This window comes from Nerophis lumbriciformis, linkage group LG16, assembly GCF_033978685.3.
Source record: "Nerophis lumbriciformis linkage group LG16, RoL_Nlum_v2.1, whole genome shotgun sequence".
NCBI classification, from domain to species: domain Eukaryota; kingdom Metazoa; phylum Chordata; class Actinopteri; order Syngnathiformes; family Syngnathidae; genus Nerophis; species Nerophis lumbriciformis.
This window is the reverse complement of record NC_084563.2, coordinates 43,923,728-43,947,396: the sequence shown is the minus strand read 5'-3', so window position 1 is coordinate 43,947,396 and position 23,669 is coordinate 43,923,728. Positions and strand designations below refer to the sequence as shown.

Below are 23,669 nucleotides of genomic sequence, written 5' to 3'. Positions count from 1 at the left end.
GGGTGATTCCCTCGTTCTACTGGGGGACTTCAACGCTCATATTGGCAACGACAGTGAAACCTGGAGAGGCGTGATTGGGAAGAATGGCCGCCCGGATCTGAACCCAAGTGGTGTTTTGTTATTGGACTTTTGTGCCCGTCACGGATTGTCCATAACGAACACCATGTTCAAGCATAAGGGTGTCCATATGTGCACTTGGCACCAGGACACCCTAGGCCGCAGTTCTATGATCGACTTTGTAGTTGTGTCATCGGATTTGCGGCCTCATGTTTTGGACACTCGGGTGAAGAGAGGGGCGGAGCTTTCTACCGATCACCACCTGGTGGTGAGTTGGCTGCGATGGTGGGGGAGGATGCCGGACAGACCTGGCAGGCCCAAACGCATTGTGAGGGTTTGCTGGGAACGTCTGGCAGAGTCTCCTGTCAGAGAGAGTTTCAATTCCCACCTCCAGAAGAACTTTGAACATGTCACGAGGGAGGTGCTGGACATTGAGTCCGAGTGGACCATGTTCCGCACCTCTATTGTCGAGGCGGCTGATTGGAGCTGTGGCCGCAAGGTAGTTGGTGCCTGTCGTGGCGGTAATCCTAGAACCCGTTGGTGGACACCGGCGGTGAGGGATGCCGTCAAGCTGAAGAAGGAGTCCTATCGGGTTCTTTTGGCTCATGGGACTCCTGAGGCAGCGGACAGGTACCGACAGGCCAAGCGGTGTGCGGCTTCAGCGGTCGCGGAGGCAAAAACTCGGACATGGGAGGAGTTCGGGGAAGCCATGGAAAACGACTTCCGGACGGCTTCGAAGCGATTCTGGACCACCATCCACCGCCTCAGGAAGGGGAAGCAGTGCACTACCAACACCGTGTATGGTGCGGATGGTGTTCTGCTGACCTCGACTGTGGAAGTTGTGGATCGGTGGAGGGAATACTTCGAAGACCTCCTCAATCCCACCAACACGTCTTCCTATGAGGAAGCAGTGCCTGAGGAATCTGTGGTGGGCTCTCCTATTTCTGGGGCTGAGGTTGCTGAGGTAGTTAAAAAGCTCCTCGGTGGCAAGGCCCCGGGGGTGGATGAGATCCGCCCGGAGTTCCTTAAGGCTCTGGATGCTGTAGGGCTGTCTTGGTTGACAAGACTCTGCAGCATCGCGTGGACATCGGGGGCAGTACCTCTGGATTGGCAGACCGGGGTGGTGGTTCCTCTCTTTAAAAAGGGGAACCGGAGGGTGTGTTCTAACTATCGTGGGATCACACTCCTCAGCCTTCCCGGTAAGGTCTATTCAGGTGTACTGGAGAGGAGGCTACGCCGGATAGTCGAACCTCGGATTCAGGAGGAACAGTGTGGTTTTCGTCTTGGTCGTGGAACTGTGGACCAGCTCTATACTCTCGGCAGGGTCCTTGAGGGTGCATGGGAGTTTGCCCAACCAGTCTACATGTGCTTTGTGGACTTGGAGAAGGCATTCGACCGTGTCCCTCGGGAAGTCCTGTGGGGAGTGCTCAGAGAGTATGGGGTTTCGGACTGTCTGATTGTGGCGGTCCGCTCCCTGTATGATCAGTGTCAGAGCTTGGTTCGCATTGCCGGCAGTAAGTCGGACACGTTTCCGGTGAGGGTTGGACTCCGCCAAGGCTGCCCTTAGTCACCGATTCTGTTCATAACTTTTATGGACAGAATTTCTAGGCGCAGTCAAGGCGTTGAGGGGATCCGGTTTGGTGGCTGCAGGATTAGGTCTCTGCTTTTTGCAGATGATTTGGTCCTGATGGCTTCATCTGGCCAGGATCTTCAGCTCTCACTGGATCGGTTCGCAGCTGAGTGTGAAGCGACTGGGATGAGAATCAGCACCTCCAAGTCCGAGTCCATGGTTCTCGCCCGGAAAAGGGTGGAGTGCCATCTCCGGGTTGGGGAGGAGATCTTGCCCCAAGTGGAGGAGTTCAAGTACCTCGGAGTCTTGTTCACGAGTGAGGGAAGAGTGGATCGTGAGATCGACAGGCGGATCGGTGCGGCGTCTTCAGTAATGCGGACGCTGTATCGATCCGTTGTGGTGAAGAAGGAGCTGAGCCGGAAGGCAAAGCTCTCAATTTACCGGTCGATCTACGTTCCTATCCTCACCTATGGTCATGAGCTTTGGGTTATGACCGAAAGGACAAGATCACGGGTACAAGCGGCCGAAATGAGTTTCCTCCGCCGGGTGGCGGGGCTCTCCCTTAGAGATAGGGTGAGAAGCTCTGTCATCCGGGGGGAGCTCAAAGTAAAGCCGCTGCTCCTCCGCATCGAGAGGAGCCAGATGAGGTGGTTCGGGCATCTGGTCAGGATGCCACCCGAGCGCCTCCCTAAGGAGGTGTTTAGGGCATGTCCGACCGGTAGGAGGCCACGAGGAAGACCCAGGACACGTTGGGAAGACTATGTCTCCCGGCTGGCCTGGGAACGCCTCGGGATCCCACAGGAAGAGCTGGACGAAGTGGCTGGGGAGAGGGAAGTCTGGGCTTCCCTGCTTAGGCTGCTGCCCCCGCGACCCGACCTCGGATAAGCGGAAGAAGATGGATGGATGGATGGAGTACAAAAAAACAAATGTAAATTTCACAGTAAAATTCTGGCAACTGAGCTGCCTTTTGTTTTACCATAAAAACAGCAGTACTGTTTTTTTCCTTTTACAGTAAAATACACTAAATTTTGAGGTGAAATTATGGCAACTTACCATATTTTTTTTTACATTTTAGTTTTACAAAATGCTACGAATAAAATGCATAAAACAATTGAGTAATTTACTGTGGTTTTTACAGCATTTTTTTTTCAAAATGAAAAAAAAAAACAGCACTTTTTTTTAACCCTAATAAACTGTGGTGTCATTTTGGCATTTACAGTAACACACCGAAAAATCTACAGTTGTTGATTTGCGTAAAAAAAAAAAAAAAAAAAAAAAAAAAAAAATGTCAGCTCAGGTGCTAACATTTTACTGTAAAATTGGCATTATTTTTTGTGCTCATTATTGTGGGTGTGTGGAACAATTTAACCGCATTTACCGTATTTTTCGGACCATAGTGCGCACCGCATTAAAAGGCGCACTGCCGATGAGCGGGTCTATTCAGGTCTTTTTTCATACAAAAGGCGCACCGGATTATAGGGCGCATTAATGGGGTCATATTATGATTTTTTTTTCTAAATGTAAAACACTTCCTTGTTGTCTACATAACATGTAATGGTGGTTCCTTGGTGAAAGTGTTGCATAGATTATATTTTACAGACCATTTTCTACCCGTCATCTTTGTTGTAGCGGTGTAGCGTGCAAGGACGGGAGTGGAAGAAGTATCAAAGGTGGAGCTAACTGTTTTAATGACATTCAGACTTTACTTCAATCAATAACGGAGCAGCATCTCCTCATCCGGAAACAACAACACCGGAAATGTGTCCCGTGAAAAAAACGTCCGACCGGAACTCTCTAATAACTAAAGTTCCTTGGGTGAATAATGTAAACTCACTACACCGGTATGTTTTAGCGCTTTCATGGCGAGTTTACTGACGGATATAAGTAAGAACTTTACATTACTTTATATTAGAAATGGCAACAGCAAATGATGAATGTCACATAACAAGAAGATAGAGAAAAAGGAAGAAGCTTATCGACTATGGTGTCGGTACGGATTACAATTGCGGACGCGCGCACATTTTCAGGACTTATGCAGATCTCAAATACAGATCAGCAGGTACCAGAAGGTGAGAAAAGTTGGTTTTGCATAATATTGCGAAACAAATTGCCAGATAACGTCTGCTAATAAGTGCCATTTTGCGGTCCTTATACACACACCATAATAATACTCGTATGTTTAATGCGCCGACAATCCATCAAGCGGTGCGGCTTCATAGCTTACCGAAGTCGTACTAAAAACATTTTGACAGATTTTTGAGCGCCGTGTGTAATGTTCTATATTCTCAATGGAACATTTAAAGTTTTGGTGTTATTTACTGCCATCATATTGCAGTCTACATGTATCTCTTACGTGTGACTGCCATCTACTGATCACACTTATGTGACCAGGTACCAAATAAAATTACTTCGAGGTCAGTAAGCACAACCAGATTCATACCGTACATTAGGCGCACTGAGTGATAAGGCGCACTGTCAATTTTTGAGAAAATGAAAGGATTTTAAGTGCGCCTTGTAGTCCGAAAAATACGGTACACCCTTTTTTTTCAACGTTTTTGAGCCAAGGCACATTTTTTGCGTTGGAAAAATTCGGAGGCACACCACCAGCAGAAATCATTAAAAAACGAAACTCAGTTGACAGTAAAAAGTTTAAAGTCAATTGTTGGGTATGACTTTAAAGCATAACCAAGCGTGCATCAATGTTGCTCTTGTCTCAAAGTAGGTGTACTGTCACCACCTGTCACATCACGCCCTGACTTATTTTTAGTTTTTTGCTGTTTTACTGTGTGTCGTGTTTTAGTTCTTGTCTTGCGCTCCTAATTTGGTGGCTTTTTCTCTCTTTTTTGGTATTTTCCTGTAGCAGTTTCATGTCTTCCTTGACCGCTATTCCCCACACCTGCTTTGTTTTAGCAATCAAGAATATTTCAGTTGTTTTTATCCTTCTTTGTCGGGACATTGTTGATTGTCATGTCATGTTCGGATGTACTTTGTGGACGCCGTCTTTGCTCCACAGTAAGTCTATGCTGTCGTCCAGCATTCTGTTTTTGTTTACTTTGTAGCCAGTTCAGTTTTAGTTTTCTGCTGCATAGCCTTCCCTTAGCTTCAATGCCTTTTCTTAGGGGCACTCACCTTTGTTTATTTTTGGTTTAAGCATTAGACACCTTTTTACCTGCATGCTGCCTCCCGCTGTTCCCGACATCTACAAAGCAATTAGCTACCGGCTGCCACCTACTGATATGGAAGAGTATTACACGGTTACTCTACCGAGCTCTAAACAGCACCGACACTCAACAACACATAATGTGCAGACTATAATTACTGGTTTGCAAAAAATATTTTTAACCCAAATAAGTGAAACTAGATGATCTCCCACGGCACACCAGACTGTATCTCACGGCACACTAGTGTGCCGCGGCACAGTGGTTGAAAAACACTGTGGTACACCATATCTTATGAGAAAATTTGCTTTGTTTTTTTTTAACCATTCTGTTTTTGTCAGACCTTTTGGAGCGGATGGCCGTAATTTCCGCACTGTAAGGCGCACCTAAAAACCTCCAATTTTCTCAAAAGCTGACAGTGCACCTTATAATCCGATGCGCCTAATATATGGACCAACATTGAGCCACAACAGGTCTCGCAACGTAACCCCAGCCTCTACTGTAGCGTCTATTCTGTGCGCCTTATAATAAATGATAAATGGGTTGTACTTGTATAGCGCTTTTCTACCTTCAAGGTACTCAAAGCGCTTTGACACTACTTCCACATTTACCCATTCACACACACATTCACACACTGATGGAGGGAGCTGCCATGCAAGGCGCTAACCAGCACCCATCAGGAGCAAGGGTGAAGTGTCTTGCTCAGGACACAACGGACATGACGAGGTTGGTACTAGGTGGGGATTGAACCAGGGACCCTCGGGTCGCGCACGGCCATTCTTCCACTGCGCCAGGCCGAACAAAGTTTTAAAATAGGCCATCCATTGAAGGTGCGCCTTATAATCCGGTGCGCCTTATAGTGCGGAAAATACGGTACTTATGAAAAGTGATGCCAAATCGATGCTATACAGTGCAATATTACCATTGCACTGTATGTCCCTTTTTGGGGTCGCGTTATTATCAGTTGAAATATGTACAGAAACATTTAAATTTTTACTAACCAATAACTTAAGTGGTTTTATGTAAAACTTGTTAAAAAATAAAAAATCCAGTGAAAACTTCACATTTCTAGCAGCGTCTGCACCAGCAGTTAAATTCAGTTTCTGCCAAACCTTTGGTGTAGTAGAAAATACTTAATCTCGGTGCTTCCTGTCCAGTGCCCCAAAACGTCTCGTTTGCTCTGGTGTTGCATTCATGGCAGCGCAAAAAGAAGAGTGAGTTTGTCTGAAGGCTCCTGGACAAAGAAAGCATGGTGAAGTTCCCTCCTGGCTTACACGGAGAAAGAACAGATGTCGCGGGACGTCAGTGGATGTCTCGGCACATCGGAAGGTTGACGAAGATGAAGACGTTGAACTCGATGAGGACAGAGAAACAGAGGAAGACGGCATACATTACGAGGCAGACCGAGCCTAATTTCCAGTCCAGAGTCCATTTGTTTAAATGGACTCCCAGGACCTGCAGGCAGGAAAGACAAGGAAAATTACATTAATTAATTATTGCACATTTATTAATTTGCTTTAAGTAGGCTGACCATCCATCCATCCATCCATCCATCCATCCATTTTCTACCGCTTTTCCCTTTGACCATATTCTAAAATCCTGGGTTGAAAATGATTTGCAAATCATTGTATTCCGTTTATATTTACATCTAACACAATTTCCCAACTCATATGGAAACGGGGTTTGTATATATATATATATATATATATAAAATAAATCATAGAGCAACTATGCCCTCTTATTGTCTGTGCCGTCTACTCCTCCCTTAACACAACATTGGTGCGTGCAAAACAGCAGCAGGCGGCTGTGGCCTGCGGGCCGGTTCTAATACTAATAAAATATCATCCCGGGGGCCATAGATAATTTATTTGCGGGCCGGATCTGGCCCGCGGGCCTTGACTTTGACACACAGGCCGTAGACAGTCGGACTTTCTAAAATTTAAAAGATCTCGTGCAAATGTTGTCAAATGTTCGCACCTGATCGTTAGGGTTGCTAACTCTGAAAAATAAATAAATTTGTCAACAGTAAACATTCAAAACATAATTTTTGGATGACAACCATTAGATTTGATGTTTTTTGAAGCCTAGATACAAACACCGAGCAGAAAAGGTTTTTATTTTTTTCGTAACTAGCTTGACACTTCCAAGGCTATTATACGTTTGTATTAAATATGTTCAATGTTAAAAACGGCCCTCTGAGGGCAGCAATAATTGCGATGTGGCCCCTTAATAAAAACGAGTAAGACAATCCTGTTGTGAAATTGTCATGTAAATGAAGATGTTGACTTACTGTGAAGAAGACGGAGGCCAGTAAGAGTCCGACAGAGAAAATGAGTCCCCTGCTGTTCAGATGGATCTGAAGTGATAAAAGAGTCATTCAATGAAAGCTACAACCAAAATTGTTTTGATCTGCTTAGAATTTACTTTAGTTTCTGTACATATTCCCTTTTGTCAATCTCTTATCATTCAGTTTTTTAATAATTTCAGCTCATTATCGCATAATATGTTTATTAGCAATAAAAGGTACCCTTATTGATCAGACAAATTTGCCATAAATGATAGATTTGTCGCTTATGAAGTGAATTAATTAAGTCATATTATGTTTTGCATGTGGTGAATGTTCATATTCATCTTGGAGAAAGCAAACCACCAAGTTTAAGTAAACAGTGGTATTTCAGTTTGAGCACATAATAAGATAAGGCCCCTTAGTTTGGACATTCGCAGGTGGATTGGATCACTTCTCGTAGGAAAGAGGCCCTAATTGGGACTTCGGAATGCTCCTTGAGAAGAGACTACCTGTCTAGCTCAATGCCAACATTTAAGTAATGACTTGAAGCAGTGGTTTTCCAGACACTTACACACGAACATATCCTTGGATACTCACTTGTGAATGACGTTAAAGTGCACCCGGCAGTGGAGGCTCCTCTATGGGGTCTTGGGGCACTAGGAAGTTAACCCCTTTACTACTGTTACCCCAGGTGGCCCTTGGCAAAGGCCTAGTGCCTGACTGCCCCCTAGGCAGGGATACGGTGAAGACCTCAACGGCGGAGCAGGCGGAAGACGGTAGATTTAAGAACTACCACAACGGCTGCGATGGCGGAAGAAGGCTGCAGCAGAAAAGGGTCCCCTCTTGGACTCCATGCCACTGGACCCTGACCTGATTCTGTCAAAGATCGTGTGGTGACTGTCTGTGCACCAGTCTCCCCACGTCTGTGACTGGGTCCTGAACTTTCTCACAAACCGGCCCCAGTCAGTCAGAATCGGCAACCAGACATCAGGCACAAAGGTTCTAAACATAGGGACCGCCCAAGGCTGTGTGCTGAGCCCCCTATTGTACACCCTCTTCACACACAACTGTGTGGCCTCCCAGAACAACACCAGTATCATCAAGTTTGCAGATGATACTACGGTCGTCAGACTGATCACCGGGGGAGCTGAGGCAGCGTACAGAAGGGAGGTAGCGGGCCTGGTGGCCTGGTGTCAGGATAATAATATCTCCTTGAACACAGACAAGACCAAGGAGATGATTATTGACCCACAGAGAAGGAGTACCCACTACACACCTCTCTACATAGGGGGGACAAAGGTGGACAGGGTGAAAACCTTTAAATTCCTCGGGACCCACATCAGCGAGGACCTCACCTGGGATCACAACACCCAACAAAAAATAAAGAAAGCCCAGCAGCGACTGTACTTCCTAAGAAGGCTGAGAAAATTTGGCATACCACCCCAAATTGTCAGCAACTTCTATAGAAGTACGGTTGAGAGTGTCCTTACCAGCTCGATCACGGTCTGGTATGGAAACTGCACTGCTAAGGACAGGAAAGCACTCCAGCTAGTGATTAAAGGGGAACATTATCACAATTTCAGAATGGTTAAAACCATTAAAAATCAGTTCCCAGTGGCTTATTATATTTTTCGAAGTTTTTTTCAAAATTTTACCCATCACGCAATATCCCTAAAAAAAGCTTCAAAGTGCCTGATTTTAACCATCGTTATAAACACACGTCTATTTTCCTGTGACGTCACATAGTGAAGCCAATACAAACAAACATGGCGGAAAGAACAGCAAGCTATAGCGACATTAGCTCGGATTCAGACTCGGATTTCAGCGGCTTAAGCGATTCAACAGATTACGAATGTATTGAAACGGATGGTTGTAGTGTGGAGGCAGGTAGCGAAAACGAAATTGAAGAAGAAACTGAAGCTATTGAGCCATATCGGTTTGAACCGTATGCAAGCGAAACCGTCGAAAACGACACGACAGCCAGCGACACGGGAGAAAGCGAGGACGAATTCGGCGATCGCCTTTTAACCAACGATTGGTATGTGTTTGTTTGGCATTAAAGGAAACTAACAACTATGAACTAGGTTTACAGCATATGAAATACATTTGGCAACAACATGCACTTTGAGAGTGCAGACAGCCCAATTTTCATCAATTAATATATTCTGTAGACATACCCTCATCCGCGCTCTTTTCCTGAAAGCTGATCTGTCCAGTTTTGGAGTTGATGTCAGCATGCCAGGGAAGCTAGGGTCGATAGGGGGTTTAGCTCGCTCATCTGCGGGAACAAACTGCCGCCATTGCTAGCCGTGCTACCGAGGTCCTTTGTCCCTGAATTGCTCACACACTCCGGCAGATTCAATGGGGGTCTGGCGGCAGATTTCTTTGACTTTATCGTTGGAAATGCATCTGCTTTGAGTGTCGCAGGATATCCACACATTCTTGCCATCTCTGTCGTAGCATAGCTTTCGTCGGTAAAGCGTGCGGAACAAACGTCCAATTTCTTGTCACTTTCGCATCTTTGGGCCACTGGTGCAACTTGAATCCGTCCCTGTTCGTGTTGTTACACCCTCCAACAACACACCGACGAGGCATGATGTCTCCGAGGTACGGAAAACAGTCGAAAAAACGGAAAATAACAGAGCTGATTTGACTCGGTGTTTGAGAAAATGGCGGATTGCTTCCCGATGTGACGCCACGTTGTGACGTCATCGCTCCGAGAGCGAATATTAGAAAGGCGTTTAATTCGCCAAAATTCACCCATTTAGAGTTCGGAAATCGGTTAAAAAAATATATGGTCTTTTTTCTGCAACATCAAGGTATATATTGACGCTTACATAGGTCTGGTGATAATGTTCCCCTTTAAAACTGCTCAGTACATATCAGGAGCAGCCTTCCCCTTACTACAGGACATGTAGTCTACCAGGGCCACCAGGAGAGCACACAACATCATAAAGGACAGTACACAGTCTCTTCAGCCTCCTACCATCAGGCAGATGATACAGGAGCCTGAAATCCAGGACTAGGAGACTGACAAACAGTTTCTACCCACATCCCATCAGGCTTGTGAATGCTAACTTGTGAATGCTAGCTACCCCCCTCCCCCGTTTTACTTTTGTCTTTTTGAACAAAAGACAGCTACCATGACCACTCCCGAACTGTGAACCATCACTGTAGACACTTTTCACCTTTGATCACTAAAGACACTTTAACTGCATATTTATACTGTTGACTGTCAATCAGAATGTGCAATAATGTTATGTTACTTACTGTGCCTTGTATATACATTTTTATTTTTTATTTTTTAGCTAAGTACCGTGTGACTTGTTGAAGGGTGGACTAGCAAAGTAAGATGTTCATTGTACGGCAAACTGTGCATATGACAATAAACTATCTTGAATCTTGAATCTTAAACTAAGTCACGCACAGGCATCCGCCATAAAGGGATACACCCCTACCAGGAGGATCGTCATACTCGTTCGAGTGGCCGCAGATGATGAGAGTGCAAGTGTGTTTCTGTATAGTATCTTCAGAGTGGATCGTGAGATCGACAGGCGGATCGGTGCGGCGTCTTCAGTAATGCGGACGCTGTATCGATCCGTTGTGGTGAAGAAGGAGCTGAGCCGGAAGGCAAAGCTCTCAATTTACCGGTCGATCTACGTTCCCATCCTCACCTATGGTCATGAGCTTTGGGTTATGACCGAAAGGACAAGATCACGGGTACAAGCGGCCGAAATGAGTTTCCTCCGCCGGGTGGCGGGGCTCTCCCTTAGAGATAGGGTGAGAAGCTCTGCCATCCGGGGGGAGCTCAAAGTAAAGCCGCTACTCCTCCACATCGAGAGGAGCCAGATGAGGTGGTTCGGGCATCTGGTCAGGATGCCACCCGAACGCCTCCCTAGGGAGGTGTTTAGGGCACGTCCGACCGGTAGGAGGCCGCGGGGAAGACCCAGGACACGTTGGGAAGACTATGTCTCCCGGCTGGCCTGGGAACGCCTCGGGGTCCCACAGGAAGAGCTGGACGAAGTGGCTGGGGAGAGGGAAGTCTGGGCTTCCCTGCTTAGAATGCTGCCCCCGCGACCCGACCTCGGATAAGCGGAGGAAGATGGATGGATGGTTGGATGAATCTTCAGCCGTGTCCATGTGCTGACATAATTTACGGTATTTTGAGAGGTGGAGTCGGACTAAGTAGGGCATCACCGGTGGCCTAGGTGAGAAACGCACGGCCCACCACTGCATCATTGTAATCCCACATGGCGGCTCCCAGTGTCATGATAATAAAACTTATACAGAATAGCTATTTTAATAACACATTTACATGACGCATGGTGTCAGTTTAAGGCAAACGTGTCCGAACACTGAGGGTTCCGTTTCAGTGATGCGCTTACTAAAGCAAAATATTAAACCCACCGCATATTTCTTTATAGTTAAGTTCTATTCTGGTCGATTTCCTGGGGGTTTGACAAGAACTCACGTTGGAGCCGTAGTCTATGCAGAGTGTTTGCAGTGCCCAGGGCAGGCCCAGGCCCACGAGAATGTCAAACACATTACTGCCAATGGAGTTGGAGATGGCCATGTCTCCCAGACCTGTGGCAAGGGTAACAACACTGTCAAGGTCTGTGAGCCATTCTACTATCTGCACTTCAAAAACTGAAATCTAAGTAAGATGAAATATCTCAAATAAGGGTGATATTTGCTTATTTTCTGTCTGATAAGATCATTCTTTTCACTAAGCAGATTTTATGTTAGAGTGTTTTACTTGTTTTAAGGGTTTTGGTCATACTTGCCAACCTTGAGACCTCCGATTTCGGGAGGTGGGGGGCAGGGAGCGTGGTCAGGGGTGGGGCGGGGCGTGGTTGGGGGCGTGGTTAAGAGGGGAGGAGTATATTGACAGCTCGAATTCACCAAGTCAAGTATTTCATACATATATATATATATATATATATATCCTGAAAATATGCAAACAAAACTGTATTTAGATAATTGATACTTCAAACTTGCATAAATAAATCTTAAGGAATATAACATAACTTGGCTTCTGAGAGCTTCAAAATGTAATGAATAAAATGCTAAAGTTGTTGATAAACAAGCAATTATTTTAATAATTAAATATGGTCATTTTAAATGAAATATGATCATTTAAAATTAATTATTTCAAATATGTTTATTTTAATGTATAATTCTATGGCTGGATGTAATAAGGAGTCAGAAAAAATACAAATAAAAATACAATTAATTTTGATGTTTTTAGCAAAATATAGTAAAAATGTATTTAGTTTTTTTTTTTTTTTTAATCAATAAATATATTTATTTTTAGGTAAGATAAACATAATAATACAATTTATCTCTAGTCTGGTTGATTTAGTTCTTGTCACCCTGTTGTCCTCCCGTCGTGAAAAAAGGCTGTCCTCACTCAGGTCCGCATGGAGCTGGACGCCCCCTCCAGCTCCGGCTGAATTTTCGGGAGAATATTTGTCCCGGGAGGTTTTCGGGAGAGGCGCTGAATTTCGGGAGTCTCCCGGAAAATTCGGGAGGGTTGGCAAGTATGGTTTTGGTCCTAAATGATCTCAGTAAGATATTACAGCTTGTTGCTGAGATTTGATGACCTATATTGAGTAAAACATGCTTGAAACTAGAATATCAACTGTTGCAAAGCGGTGTCATCAACACTCACAAATATAAAACTACTTTTTTAAAGTAATAATTTCTTATTTCAAGCATTAAAAAAAATCATGACGTTGACACAATTGTGTCTCATAATTAAAACAGATGATAGCCAAATGGACTTTGCTGTTTTATTTTCAATGAAACAATATAAAATAGGTACTCATAAAGTAGTACAGTTGGCACAGTACAGTAAACTGACAGTTAATATTTAAACATTTGACATTTTCAACCAATTTTGAATAGAAATAGTTCACACACATTCAGATGAATTCTTCAAAATTACAATTAAAACATTTTTGGCCGGGGGCCGGGCTGTATATATGCGCACTAATTGACTGAAAGAGCACGCACTTGGCGTGATGATGTCATGTTATCCATGGAAAAATGCATTTTTAGACCATATGATTTGCCTGAGCGGCTCGTAGACCCCGAGAGTAACACGCGGTTGCCTTGTTGCCTTTCCATTAAGAACAATAAAATCGTTTTTAGTATAAGTTTGCTGGTTTCAAGAAATGTAATGCACATATCATTATGTCAAGATATTGGCACTAGCATTTACTTAATTCAAGAATATTTTTCAATATACTGAGAAAAAAGGTCTCATATTTTTTTTTTCTACCAAGAAAAGTGCACTTGTTATTAGTGAGAATATACTTATTTTAAGGTATTTTTTGCTTCATTGAGGTTAGCTAATTTTACTTGTTTTGGAAAGTCTTGACAAGCCAAATTTTCTTGTTCTATTGGCAGATAATTTTGCTTAGTTCAAGTAAAATACCCCTAATTTTTGTATTTTTTCCCCTTGTTTTTGAACACAGTGTAGTAGTCTTGGAAAATAACTAGCAGACTGTTTTCCTTGCTCGTCAATGCACAATTATATCGGCCGTGTGATGTTTGAGCGTTGAAATCAAAGCATCTCTCATCAAATTAGGATCTCGGCGTCTTTGAATTACTCGCTCCCGAATTCTCCTTTGTAGGGATTACACTGCAAAAACTGAAATTTAAGTAAGATGAAATATCTCAAATAAGGGTGATATTTGCTTATTTTCTGTCTGATAAGATCATTTTTCTCACTAAGCTGATTTTATGTTAGAGCAGGGGTCGGCAACCCAAAATGTTGAAAGAGCCATATTGGACCAAAAATACAAAAACAAATCTGTCTGGAGCCGCAAAAAAATTAAAAGCCATATTACATACAGATAGTGTGTCATGAGATATAAATTGAATTAATATGACTTAAAGGAAACTAAATGACCTCAAATATAGCTACAAATGAGGCATAATGATGCAATATGTACATATAGCTAGCCTAAATAGCATGTTAGCATCGATTAGCTCGCAGTCATGCAGTGACCAAATATGTCTGATTAGCACTCCACACAAGTCAATAACATCAACAAAACTCACCTTTGTGGATTCATGCACAACGTTAAAAGTTTGGTGGATAAAATGAGACAGAAAAAGAAGTGGCATAAAACACGTCCTAGAAAGTCGGAGAAAGATATACATGTAAACAAACTAAGGTGAGTTCAAGGACTGACAAAATTAGTAGGACAAAACGGCGCTCGCCAAATACTCGAATCAGTGAAGCATGTTTAATATAAACAGTGGGATTTATAACAATTAGGGAGGTTTGTGTCATGTTTGTCCTCCTACAGAAACCATATTAAAACAAAAATATCTTTTTTTCCCCTCAACTTTTTCCATTTTTCATACATTTTTGAAAAAGCTCCAGAGAGCCACTAGGGCGGCGCTAAAGAGCCGCATGCGGCTCTAGAGCCGCGGGTTGCCGACCCCTGTGTTAGTGTTTGACTTGTTTTAAGTGTTTTGGTCCTAAATGATCTCAGTAAGATATTACAGCTTGTTGCTGAGATTTGATGACCTATATTGAGTAAAACATGCTTGAAACTAGAATATCAAGTGTTGCAAAGCTGTGTCATCAACACTCACAAGTATAAAACTACTTTTTTAAAGTAATAATTTCTTACTTTGTAATGCACCTGCTGTGAACCTGTTTCTATGTTTTATTTATTGATTTTTTTTTATTTTGCTCTGTTTGTGTTGTGTTGTGTTTGCTCGTTTTTTCTTGTGTTATCTTTTAACCTGCCCATTGTACAGCACTTTGGCTACACCTGTGGTAAATTTTAAATGTGCTTTATAAATAAAGTTGATTTGATTTGATAGTTCAAGCATGAAAAAAAAAATCATGACGCCGAGCGCATATCATTATGTTAAGATAATGGCACTAGCATTTACTTAAAGGCCTACTGAAATGCGATTTTCTTATTTAAACAGGGATAGCAGGTCCATTCTATGTGTCATACTTGATCATTTCGCGATATTGCCATATTTTTGCTGAAAGGATTTAGTAGAGAACATCGACGATAAAGTTTGCAACTTTTGGTCGCTGATAAAAAAGCCTTGCTTGTACCGGAACTAGCAGACGAGTAGCGTGACGTCACAGGTTGTGGAGCTCCTCACATCCGCACATTGTTTACAATCATGGCCACCAGCAGCGAGAGCGATTCGGACCGAGAAAGCGACGATTTCCCCATTAATTTGAGCGAGGATGAAAGATTTGTGGATGAGGAAAGTGAGAGTGAAGGACTAGAGGGCAGTGGGAGCGATTCAGATAGGGAAGATGCTGTGAGAGGCGGGTGGGACCTGATATTCAGCTGGGAATGACTAAAACAGTAAATAAACACAAGACATATATATACTCTATTAGCCACAACACAACCAGGCTTATATTTAATATGCCACAAATTAATCCCGCATAACAAACACCTTCCCCCTCCCGTCTATATAACCCGCCAATACAACTCAAACACCTGCACAACACACTCAATCCCACAGCCCAAAGTACCGTTCACCACCCCAAAGTTCATACAGCACATATATTTCCCCAAAGTCCCCAAAGTTACGTACGTGACATGCACATAGCGGCACGCACGTACGGGCAAGCGATCAAATGTTTGGAAGCCGCAGCTGCATGCGTACTCACGGTACCGCGTCTGCGTATCCAACTCAAAGTCCTCCTGGTAAGAGTCTCTGTTGTCCCAGTTCTCCACAGGCCAATGGTAAAGCTTGACTGTCATCTTTCGGGAATGTAAACAGTGAAACACCGGCTGTGTTATCCGGCACAACAGTCAGGGGGTGCATTCTACTGTGGGGGGTGCGTTATATGGCACAACACCTGCCGCAATACACCGCTTCCCACCTACAGCTTTCTTCTTTGCTGTCTCCATTGTTCATTGAACAAATTGCAAAAGATTCACCAACACAGATGTCCAGAATACTGTGAAATTTTGCGATGAAAACAGACGACTTAATAGCTGGCCACCATGCTGTCCCAAAATGTCCTCTACAATCCGTGACGTCACACGCAGACGTCATCATACCGAGACGTTTTACAGCAGGATATTTCGCGCAAAATTTAAAATTGCACTTTAGTAAGCTAACCAGGCCTTATTGGCATGTGTTGCAATGTTAAGATTTCATCATTGATATGTAAACTATCAGACTGCGTGGTCGGTAGTAGTGGGTTTCAGTAGGCCTTTAATTTAAGAATATTTTTCAACATATTGAGCAAAAAGGTCTAATTTATTTTTTCTACTAAGAAAAGTGCACTTGTTATTAGTGAGAATATACTTATTTTAAGGTATTTTTGGGTTCATTGAGGTTAGTTAATTTGACTTGTTTTGGAAAGTCTTGACAAGCCAAATTTTCTTGTTCTTTTGGCAGATAATTTTGCTTAGTTTAAGAAAAATACCCCTCATTTTTGTATTTTGTTTTCTTGTTTTTGAACACTGACTTTTTGCAGTGTGCTATGTGAAATTCAGAAATGTGTGTATTGTCTGTGTGTGTGGACATACCTTGCCGAGCAACTATAACACTGGCCATGCAGTCTGGGACACTAGTGCCCGCTGCCAGAAAGGTGATGCCCATGATGACATCAGGGATGCCAAGAGTGAAGCCAATAACAGTCACCTAAAAACCAGTACAGTCCAGGAGTACAATCAGTACAGGATGTCACTTTTATACCAACGAGAAGTGGTGTGTTCTGCATGTACACTGCCTGGACTGACCATCCAGACCATGATGTAGGAGAGGCCAGCAATCCAGACAGTAGCAGTGAAGAAGGAGACCAAAAACCACTTCTCCCAGCCTCGCTTGGCACAGTTGGGCACGGTGAAGAACAGAAGCAAAGACAGCGGCCACATGGTTAACCACTTCAGCTTGTTGCACACACCCGCTAGAGGACGACAGAAAGAAATGACATACACTCAGAAAATGGTCATTTTTAATATGATCCGTGCTGTACCTGGAGCTTTGAAAGGCACCAGTGGGCCTTCATTCCCGTCTTCTCCCTGTCCTTCCCCGTCATTCTCATTGTTCTCATTATCCTCGTTTTCATTCTCCATTGCAGACTCCAATCGCTCGAGTGTGCACGTGCCGTTCATCCCCAGCTCAGCACTGCCGATTCCGCTCTCCAGGCTCTCGCTTTCCTGGGCCCTGGCTGCTGAATCAGAGTTGCCATTGGTGATGCAGTTGACTCGAGTCTCTGTGGTGTTGATGAGTCGTTGTCTCTGGCAAGTGGTGAGACACAATTCGAAGATTTAAATTTGACACTGCTTAAAGCACAAGTTTAGTGCTATTCCATGATTATCAGTGCTACAGCAACCCAAGATCACGTCCTGGACCACTCCAGTTTAGCGTTTTGTACTGTTGCGTTTGATGACCAGTTGTTCCTCCCAGGGAATTCAAGTCACAAGTCGCTCCCAAGCTCTTTACGACACTTAAAGCTGAGTAGAAAAACCACCAGAATAGGTATTTTGTAATATATTTGCAAAGCTTTGCATATATATATTGAGACCAGTCCAGCATAGAACATTCTATCGCGCCGCTAAGATGGTCTGCCCTCCCGACAAAACCCTCTCCCCTCTTAAGTCTCTCTAGTCAAAACACATGCACATTATCTCTCTTTCTTACATTCCAAAGCTTCAAGGTTAACACACACAGTTTATCCCAGGTAACACCTAACGTTAGCGTAACGTTACTGTATGGTTCTCGTTTGGTTATGCAAGATGAGAACATTCTAAGAACATTCTCAGAACATATCAAAACCTATCTGACACACAAAATATTTGCCTGCAATGGAAACAGCGACCGTTAGGCTTTTCGAAATGTTTTTTTTCCGCAAATTTACTTTATATACATTATGTAGTAACGTTTCCCTAACGTTCCGCGAACGTGTTGTGTTTTTCGAACAATCTGACGTCAGCTGAGCTGAGTCAAGGCTGCACGCATGCGCGTAGAAGCTTCCGTGAGACAAAGACGAAGCTCGACAACGCTGCAAATTCGTTTTTGTGTAACAATCTCTACCCTACATGATTAATTTCAGACCATTTTACGGTTTTAGCGTTGTGTGCGCGCCATGCTCAACTGCCGCACGGCACCATATAAACTAGCATGCATTTCTCGTGCATATTGGTTGTTATATAGTTTCCAAATACCAACGAATGACTTCTGAAGAAGGGTGGATCTATCTGTAGCCTAGTTAAACAATAATTTGCCCCGTCAGTGTCATATTTTGAGGTCCATATGGCACGAATGTTGCCTGAACGTTCTGTTAAACATTATCACAATTTCAGAAGGGTTAAAACCATTAAAAATCAGTTCCCAGTGGCTTATTTTATTTTTCGAAGTTTTTTTTCAAAATTTTACCCATTACGCAATATCCCTAAAAAAATGTTATATACACCCGTCCATTTTCCTGTGACGTCACAATACAAACAAACATGGCGGATAGAACAGCAAGATATAGCGACATTAGCTCGGATTCAGTCTCGGATTTCAGGGGCTTACGCGCTTCAACAGATTACGCATGTATTGAAACTGATGGTTGTAGTGTGGAGGCAGGTAGCGAAAACGAAATTGAAGAAGAAACTGAAGCTATTGAGCATTGCCAACCTTGAGACCTCCGATTTCGGGAGGTGGCGGGTGGGGTGGGGCGTGGTTAAGAGGGGAGGAGTATATTGACAGCTAGAATTCACCAAGTCAAGTATTTCATACATATTATATATATATATATATATATATATATCTACATCCTGAAAATATGCAAACAAAACTGTGTTTAGATAATTGATACTTCAAACTTGCATAAATAAATATTAAGGAATATAACATAACTTGGCTTCTGAGAGTTTCAAAATGTAATGAATAAAATGCTAAAGTTGTTGATAAACAAGCTATTATTTTAATAATTAAATATGGTCATTATAAATGAATTATTATGATAATTTAAAATCAATTATTTCAAATATGTTTATTTTAATGTATAATTATATGGCTGGATGTAATAAGGAGTCACAAAAAAATAAAAATACAATTAATTTTGATGTTTTTAGCAAAATATAGTAAAAATGTGGGCGATAATAGGGCAACCCATTTTCCTTGTTTTTTTTTTTTTATAGAATAAACAACACAATGAAGAAGTTTCAACAGAGGGCTTATAAGCGTAGATGGGCTGCCACAACTAGGCATTTGAAGAAGCAATGCAGACAGTCAACTTTAGAATTAGAGAGTGATGATAGCGAGCAAGAGAATGACACGACAATCTTTACAACTCCAGAAACAGTGACAACCCTTCAGTACATGGATGCTGCGGAGACTGCTTCCTGCACTGCCGCGGGTGCTGACAATGCCACCTACAGTGGCCCTGATAGTGATGAGCCTGATGAAAATGATGCTGATTGGAGACTAATCGACCATCATGTCACCTTGTCATCTGATTCAGAAAATGAGAGTGATAGTGACTGCTTTGAAGATATTTTGAGGTCTGGATTATTTTATCTTCAGAATAGCTTCTGCTATTGGCCAAAGCCAAATCCTACCCACTCCAGAATCCGGAGAGCTGAGATTCCTGACAAAGAAGTCTGGGATAGGCTGCCAATTCGGGTTTTCAGGAAAACATTGACTGGTAAGGGAATATTGTCAAAGTCATATCATGTATATCTTAAACAACATAATTCATCTTGAGTCATCAGCATACTTTGAAATTTTTCAGAAGACTTTGACAAGGCCCTTCAATATGAAAAACAAGCTGAAATGTTTTCGAAATGTCAACCAAATGGAGCCACATCACCCCTGAACGTTATAGAAACGATGAGGAAGATGTGTTTGATGCTGACGGTTAGTCATTTTTCAAAGACTGTTTACTTACAATACTCAAACACTACTTAGTGGTGCATAAATGTTATTGTCTTCGTTGGTTTAGGCGAAGAGGAAATTCGGCCAAAAAAGAAGTGCAGAAAAGAGAAATTACAGATCCTCATCCAGGCACCCCCACTGCCAGTGCTCCCACCATTGAACTTTCCAAACTCCAGCGAGTACCAGACCACTTCAGCCAGTACCAGCCAATACTACACCATTCCAAGGCATCCAGGCCGACCTCACAGCCCAGCGAGAAGCAGCACTTACAGGCTCAGTCCAGACAGGAATCATGCATCCAGCTCAAGCCAGTACCAAACCACTCCAGCCAGTACGAGTCAGTACCAGACCACTCCAAGAAGCAGCAGGAATGCCCTTGAAAGTGAACGTTAGTTGGCTATTTAACTGTTGATAGGTGGTGTTAAACAGGCTGTTACAACAGGCAGGAATACGAATGACCTCTTTGACTTTTGTTGTCTTTGCAGTTTTCCAGTTAAACATGAAAGTTCAAAAAATAGTTGAGAACCAGGGAGAAACTATGCGCATGCTGAGAGGGCTGGCAGCACAGTCTGTGGGGCCAGAAGCTGTGGATGTTCAAGATCTCATTGAGAAGCCTTTCGAGACTCTTGAGCGGCTTAAGGCCTTCTGTGAACAGCTCGACACTGATCTTCTGCTCAGAAAGCAGCTGGTAATTAGTTTTAATTCCCCACTGCAAAATTATCTTGCTCAGTTATCAAAAAGCATGTTCTAATCAAGTACAATATTGTTGTTTATTTATTTGTATAGGTGAAAGCTCTTACTGCTCTTGGTGGGCAGAATTTGGCAGACACGGTGAGGACAATGCTGAGGAAAATTGCCACAAACAAAGTCCTGGAGCAGCTTGGTCTCCGTGGAAAGACAGGCAAAGTGGCGTTTGAGGACTTGCCCTTTTACAGAATAATAATAAGTAAGTGTTAATAATAGGTTTGCATCTTTGAACATGTTGCATGTATGCTCACAAGGTCGATCTAGCTGTTATTATTACGGTATTTATTCTAAAGGGAATTCTAAATTGTGCTGGTGATTCCAGAGGCATGCAGGGGTGTTTACAAACAGACGACCACAGCTGAAGTAGATTGTGAGCTTGGAGAGGTCCTGAAACTGGCCACTTTTCGAAAGGGAGGTTCAAAGTTTGAGGTACGGAGACTTATGATAAGATATCCCAATTTTGAATTCCATTTTATTGAAGTTCCACTGCCTGTCTTTTGAATTTGCAATTATAACTACTTGCAGGAGAAGAGGAGGAATTAAGAGGAAGCGACGGCGAAGAAGGGCAAAGGGAAGTGTAAAAAGGAAATGGACAGTGAGATGAGTGACCAGGTAAATGATAAAGTAATTATGCCAATGTTTTAATTCAATTCATAAAGATCCCAGTTCTGTGTTGAATTTGCAATTATAAATACTTGCAGGAAGTGAAGAAGAAGAAAACAGGGAAAGGGAAAAGAACCAAGCAAACGCTAGTGAGACCAGTGAGCATTGAGCAGGTAAACAAGAAGTAAATTATGCCATGTTTTAATTGAATTCAATTCATCTACATTCCAGGGCTGTCTTTGTTGTATTTGTGAATATCTATAATTATTTACTTCCAGGAAGAGAACCAACAAGAAGGGGCAGGAGTACACTGACGCGCACGACCAAGACCACAGCATTCCATTTCTATTCCATCCATCCATCCATCTTCCTCCGCTTATCCGAGGTCGGGTCGCGGGGGCAGCAGCCTAAGCAGGGAAGCCCAGACTTCCCTCTCCCCAGCAACTTCGTCCAGCTCTTCCTGTGGGACCCCGAGGCGTTCCCAGGCCAGCCGGGAGACATAGTCTTCCCAACGTGTCCTGGGTCTTCCCCGCGGCCTCCTACCGGTCAGACGTGCCCTAAACACCTCCCTAGGGAGGCGTTCGGGTGGCATCCTGACCAGATGCCCGAACCACCTCATCTGGCTCCTCTCCATGTGGAGGAGCAGCGGCTTTACTTTGAGCTCCTCCCGGATGGCAGAACTTCCATTTCTATTGTATTATAATTATCACTAATAAAGAATTATTGTTTAATTTTCTGTTTTGAGTGTCAGTCCTGACAATATAGCACAAAAACAGACGTAAATACCACTGCATTCCATTTCTATTGTATTATAATTATCACTAATAAAGAATTATTGTTGAATTTTCTGTTTGAGTGTTATAGTCCTGACAATATAGCACAAAAACAGACGTAAATACCACAGCATTCCATTTCTATTGTATTATAATTATCACTAATAAAGAATTATTGTTGAATTTTCTGTTTGAGTGTTAGTCCTGACAATATAGCACAAAAACAGACGAAAATAGCATGTTCCTAATCAGTTCCTTAAACGTTCTTGCCAAACGTTCATGGCTAACGTTCTGCTAACCAAGCAAGAACTCCACAACCTCACGTTCTTTGAACGTTACAAACTAACGTTCCCATAACAATGCCACTACGTTCTCCTAACGTTCACATAACGTTCACGTGTTACCTGGGATACTTGCAGACAAACAGAAAGAGAACAAATGGAAAAACACGAGCTGTTTTCAAATATGACTATGAAATAGAAGAAGTAACACTTAAATTCGGATATATGTAAATATATGCCTCCGACAGTACAAACAAACCCCAGGTGCATGTTTATATATATATATATATATAAGAAATACTTGAATTTCAGTGTTCATTTATTTACACATATACACACACATAACACTCATCTACTCATTGTTAAGGATTGAATTGTCCATCCTTGTTCTATTCTCTGTCACTATTTTTCTAACCATGCTGAACACCCTCTCTGATGATGCATGGCTGTGTGGCACGCACAAAAGTGCTTTCATCAAATGCACTAGAGTCTGGAATCTTCCATCTCTCCCTAGCATGGCCCAAAACCGGTCAATCTTTGGTTCCTGAGGAAGATCTTCACTGCCAAGCACTTGGTAGTCCACTACTTCTTCCCGGAGGCTATCCAGGTCCAATCGCAGCTGCGGCTTGGAACTTACAAGCGTATTTCTTTATCTTACTCGTCGTCGGCGTCGCCACGGCTGTATCTTCCTCGTTCTTCTGCTTCGTCTCCTTGTTGTGTGCGCAGTTGTGCACTGCTCTCTCTAAAAGCCCTAGATGTTATTGTCACATATGCATGTACAGTAGATGGCAGTATTGTCCTGTTTAAGAGTGTCAAAACATTGCTGTTTACGGCAGACAAACTGCTTTACGGTAGATGAAAACGTGACTGCTGTTGTGTGTTGTTGCCGCGCTGGGAGGACGTTAATGAAACTGCCTAACAATAAACCCACATAAGAAACCAAGAACTCGCCCTCGATCATTCTACATTTATAACGTGATTGGGCAGGCACGCTGTTTATATTGTGGGAAAGCGGACGTGAAAACAGGCTGTCCTCACTCAGGTCCGCATGGAGCTGGAGGGGGCGTGGCCTCCAGCTCCGCCTGAATTTCGGGAGAAAATTCGTCCCGGGAGGTTTTCGGGAGAGGCGCTGAATTTCGGGAGTCTCCCGGAAAATCCGGGAGGGTTGGCAAGTATGGTGATGCGGGAGCATTTAAAGCAAAGGCTTATCGGTATCTGGAGAATGCGGTCTGCAACACTCCTTGGTAAGCTACCTTGTTAGATTGCTCGCTAACAACAGGAAGAAAAAAGTTTAAAAAAATACCTTTACAGTCCACA

At 43.1% G+C, this 23,669-nt stretch overlaps 2 protein-coding genes across 4 annotated transcripts in view; one reads left to right on the top strand and one right to left on the bottom strand.

Moving 5' to 3' along the window:
* Positions 1-2,923: 2,923 nt before the first annotated feature.
* LOC133617285 (sodium/potassium/calcium exchanger 3-like) overlaps positions 2,924-23,669 on the bottom strand; it is a 129,806-nt gene continuing 109,060 nt past the window's right edge. For all 3 annotated transcript variants that reach the window (XM_061977206.2, XM_061977208.2, XM_061977207.2), the window contains 6 exons: positions 17,058-17,322; positions 16,822-16,988; positions 16,609-16,723; positions 11,544-11,656; positions 7,076-7,141; positions 2,924-6,240 (listed from right to left, as the gene is read on the bottom strand). In XM_061977206.2, coding sequence (XP_061833190.2) covers positions 6,088-6,240; positions 7,076-7,141; positions 11,544-11,656; positions 16,609-16,723; positions 16,822-16,988; positions 17,058-17,322 — 879 coding nt within the window. In that variant the 3' untranslated portion in view covers positions 2,924-6,087. The remainder of the gene's footprint in view (positions 6,241-7,075; positions 7,142-11,543; positions 11,657-16,608; positions 16,724-16,821; positions 16,989-17,057; positions 17,323-23,669) is intronic.
* On the top strand, positions 19,858-22,193 carry LOC140679478 (uncharacterized). Its single transcript, XM_072914940.1, has 8 exons — positions 19,858-19,930; positions 20,016-20,336; positions 20,434-20,636; positions 20,735-20,894; positions 21,018-21,124; positions 21,221-21,307; positions 21,397-21,471; positions 21,577-22,193. The coding sequence occupies exons 1-6, from the start codon at positions 19,858-19,860 to the stop codon at positions 21,236-21,238; spliced, it is 882 nt and encodes a 293-aa protein (XP_072771041.1). The 3' UTR covers positions 21,239-21,307; positions 21,397-21,471; positions 21,577-22,193.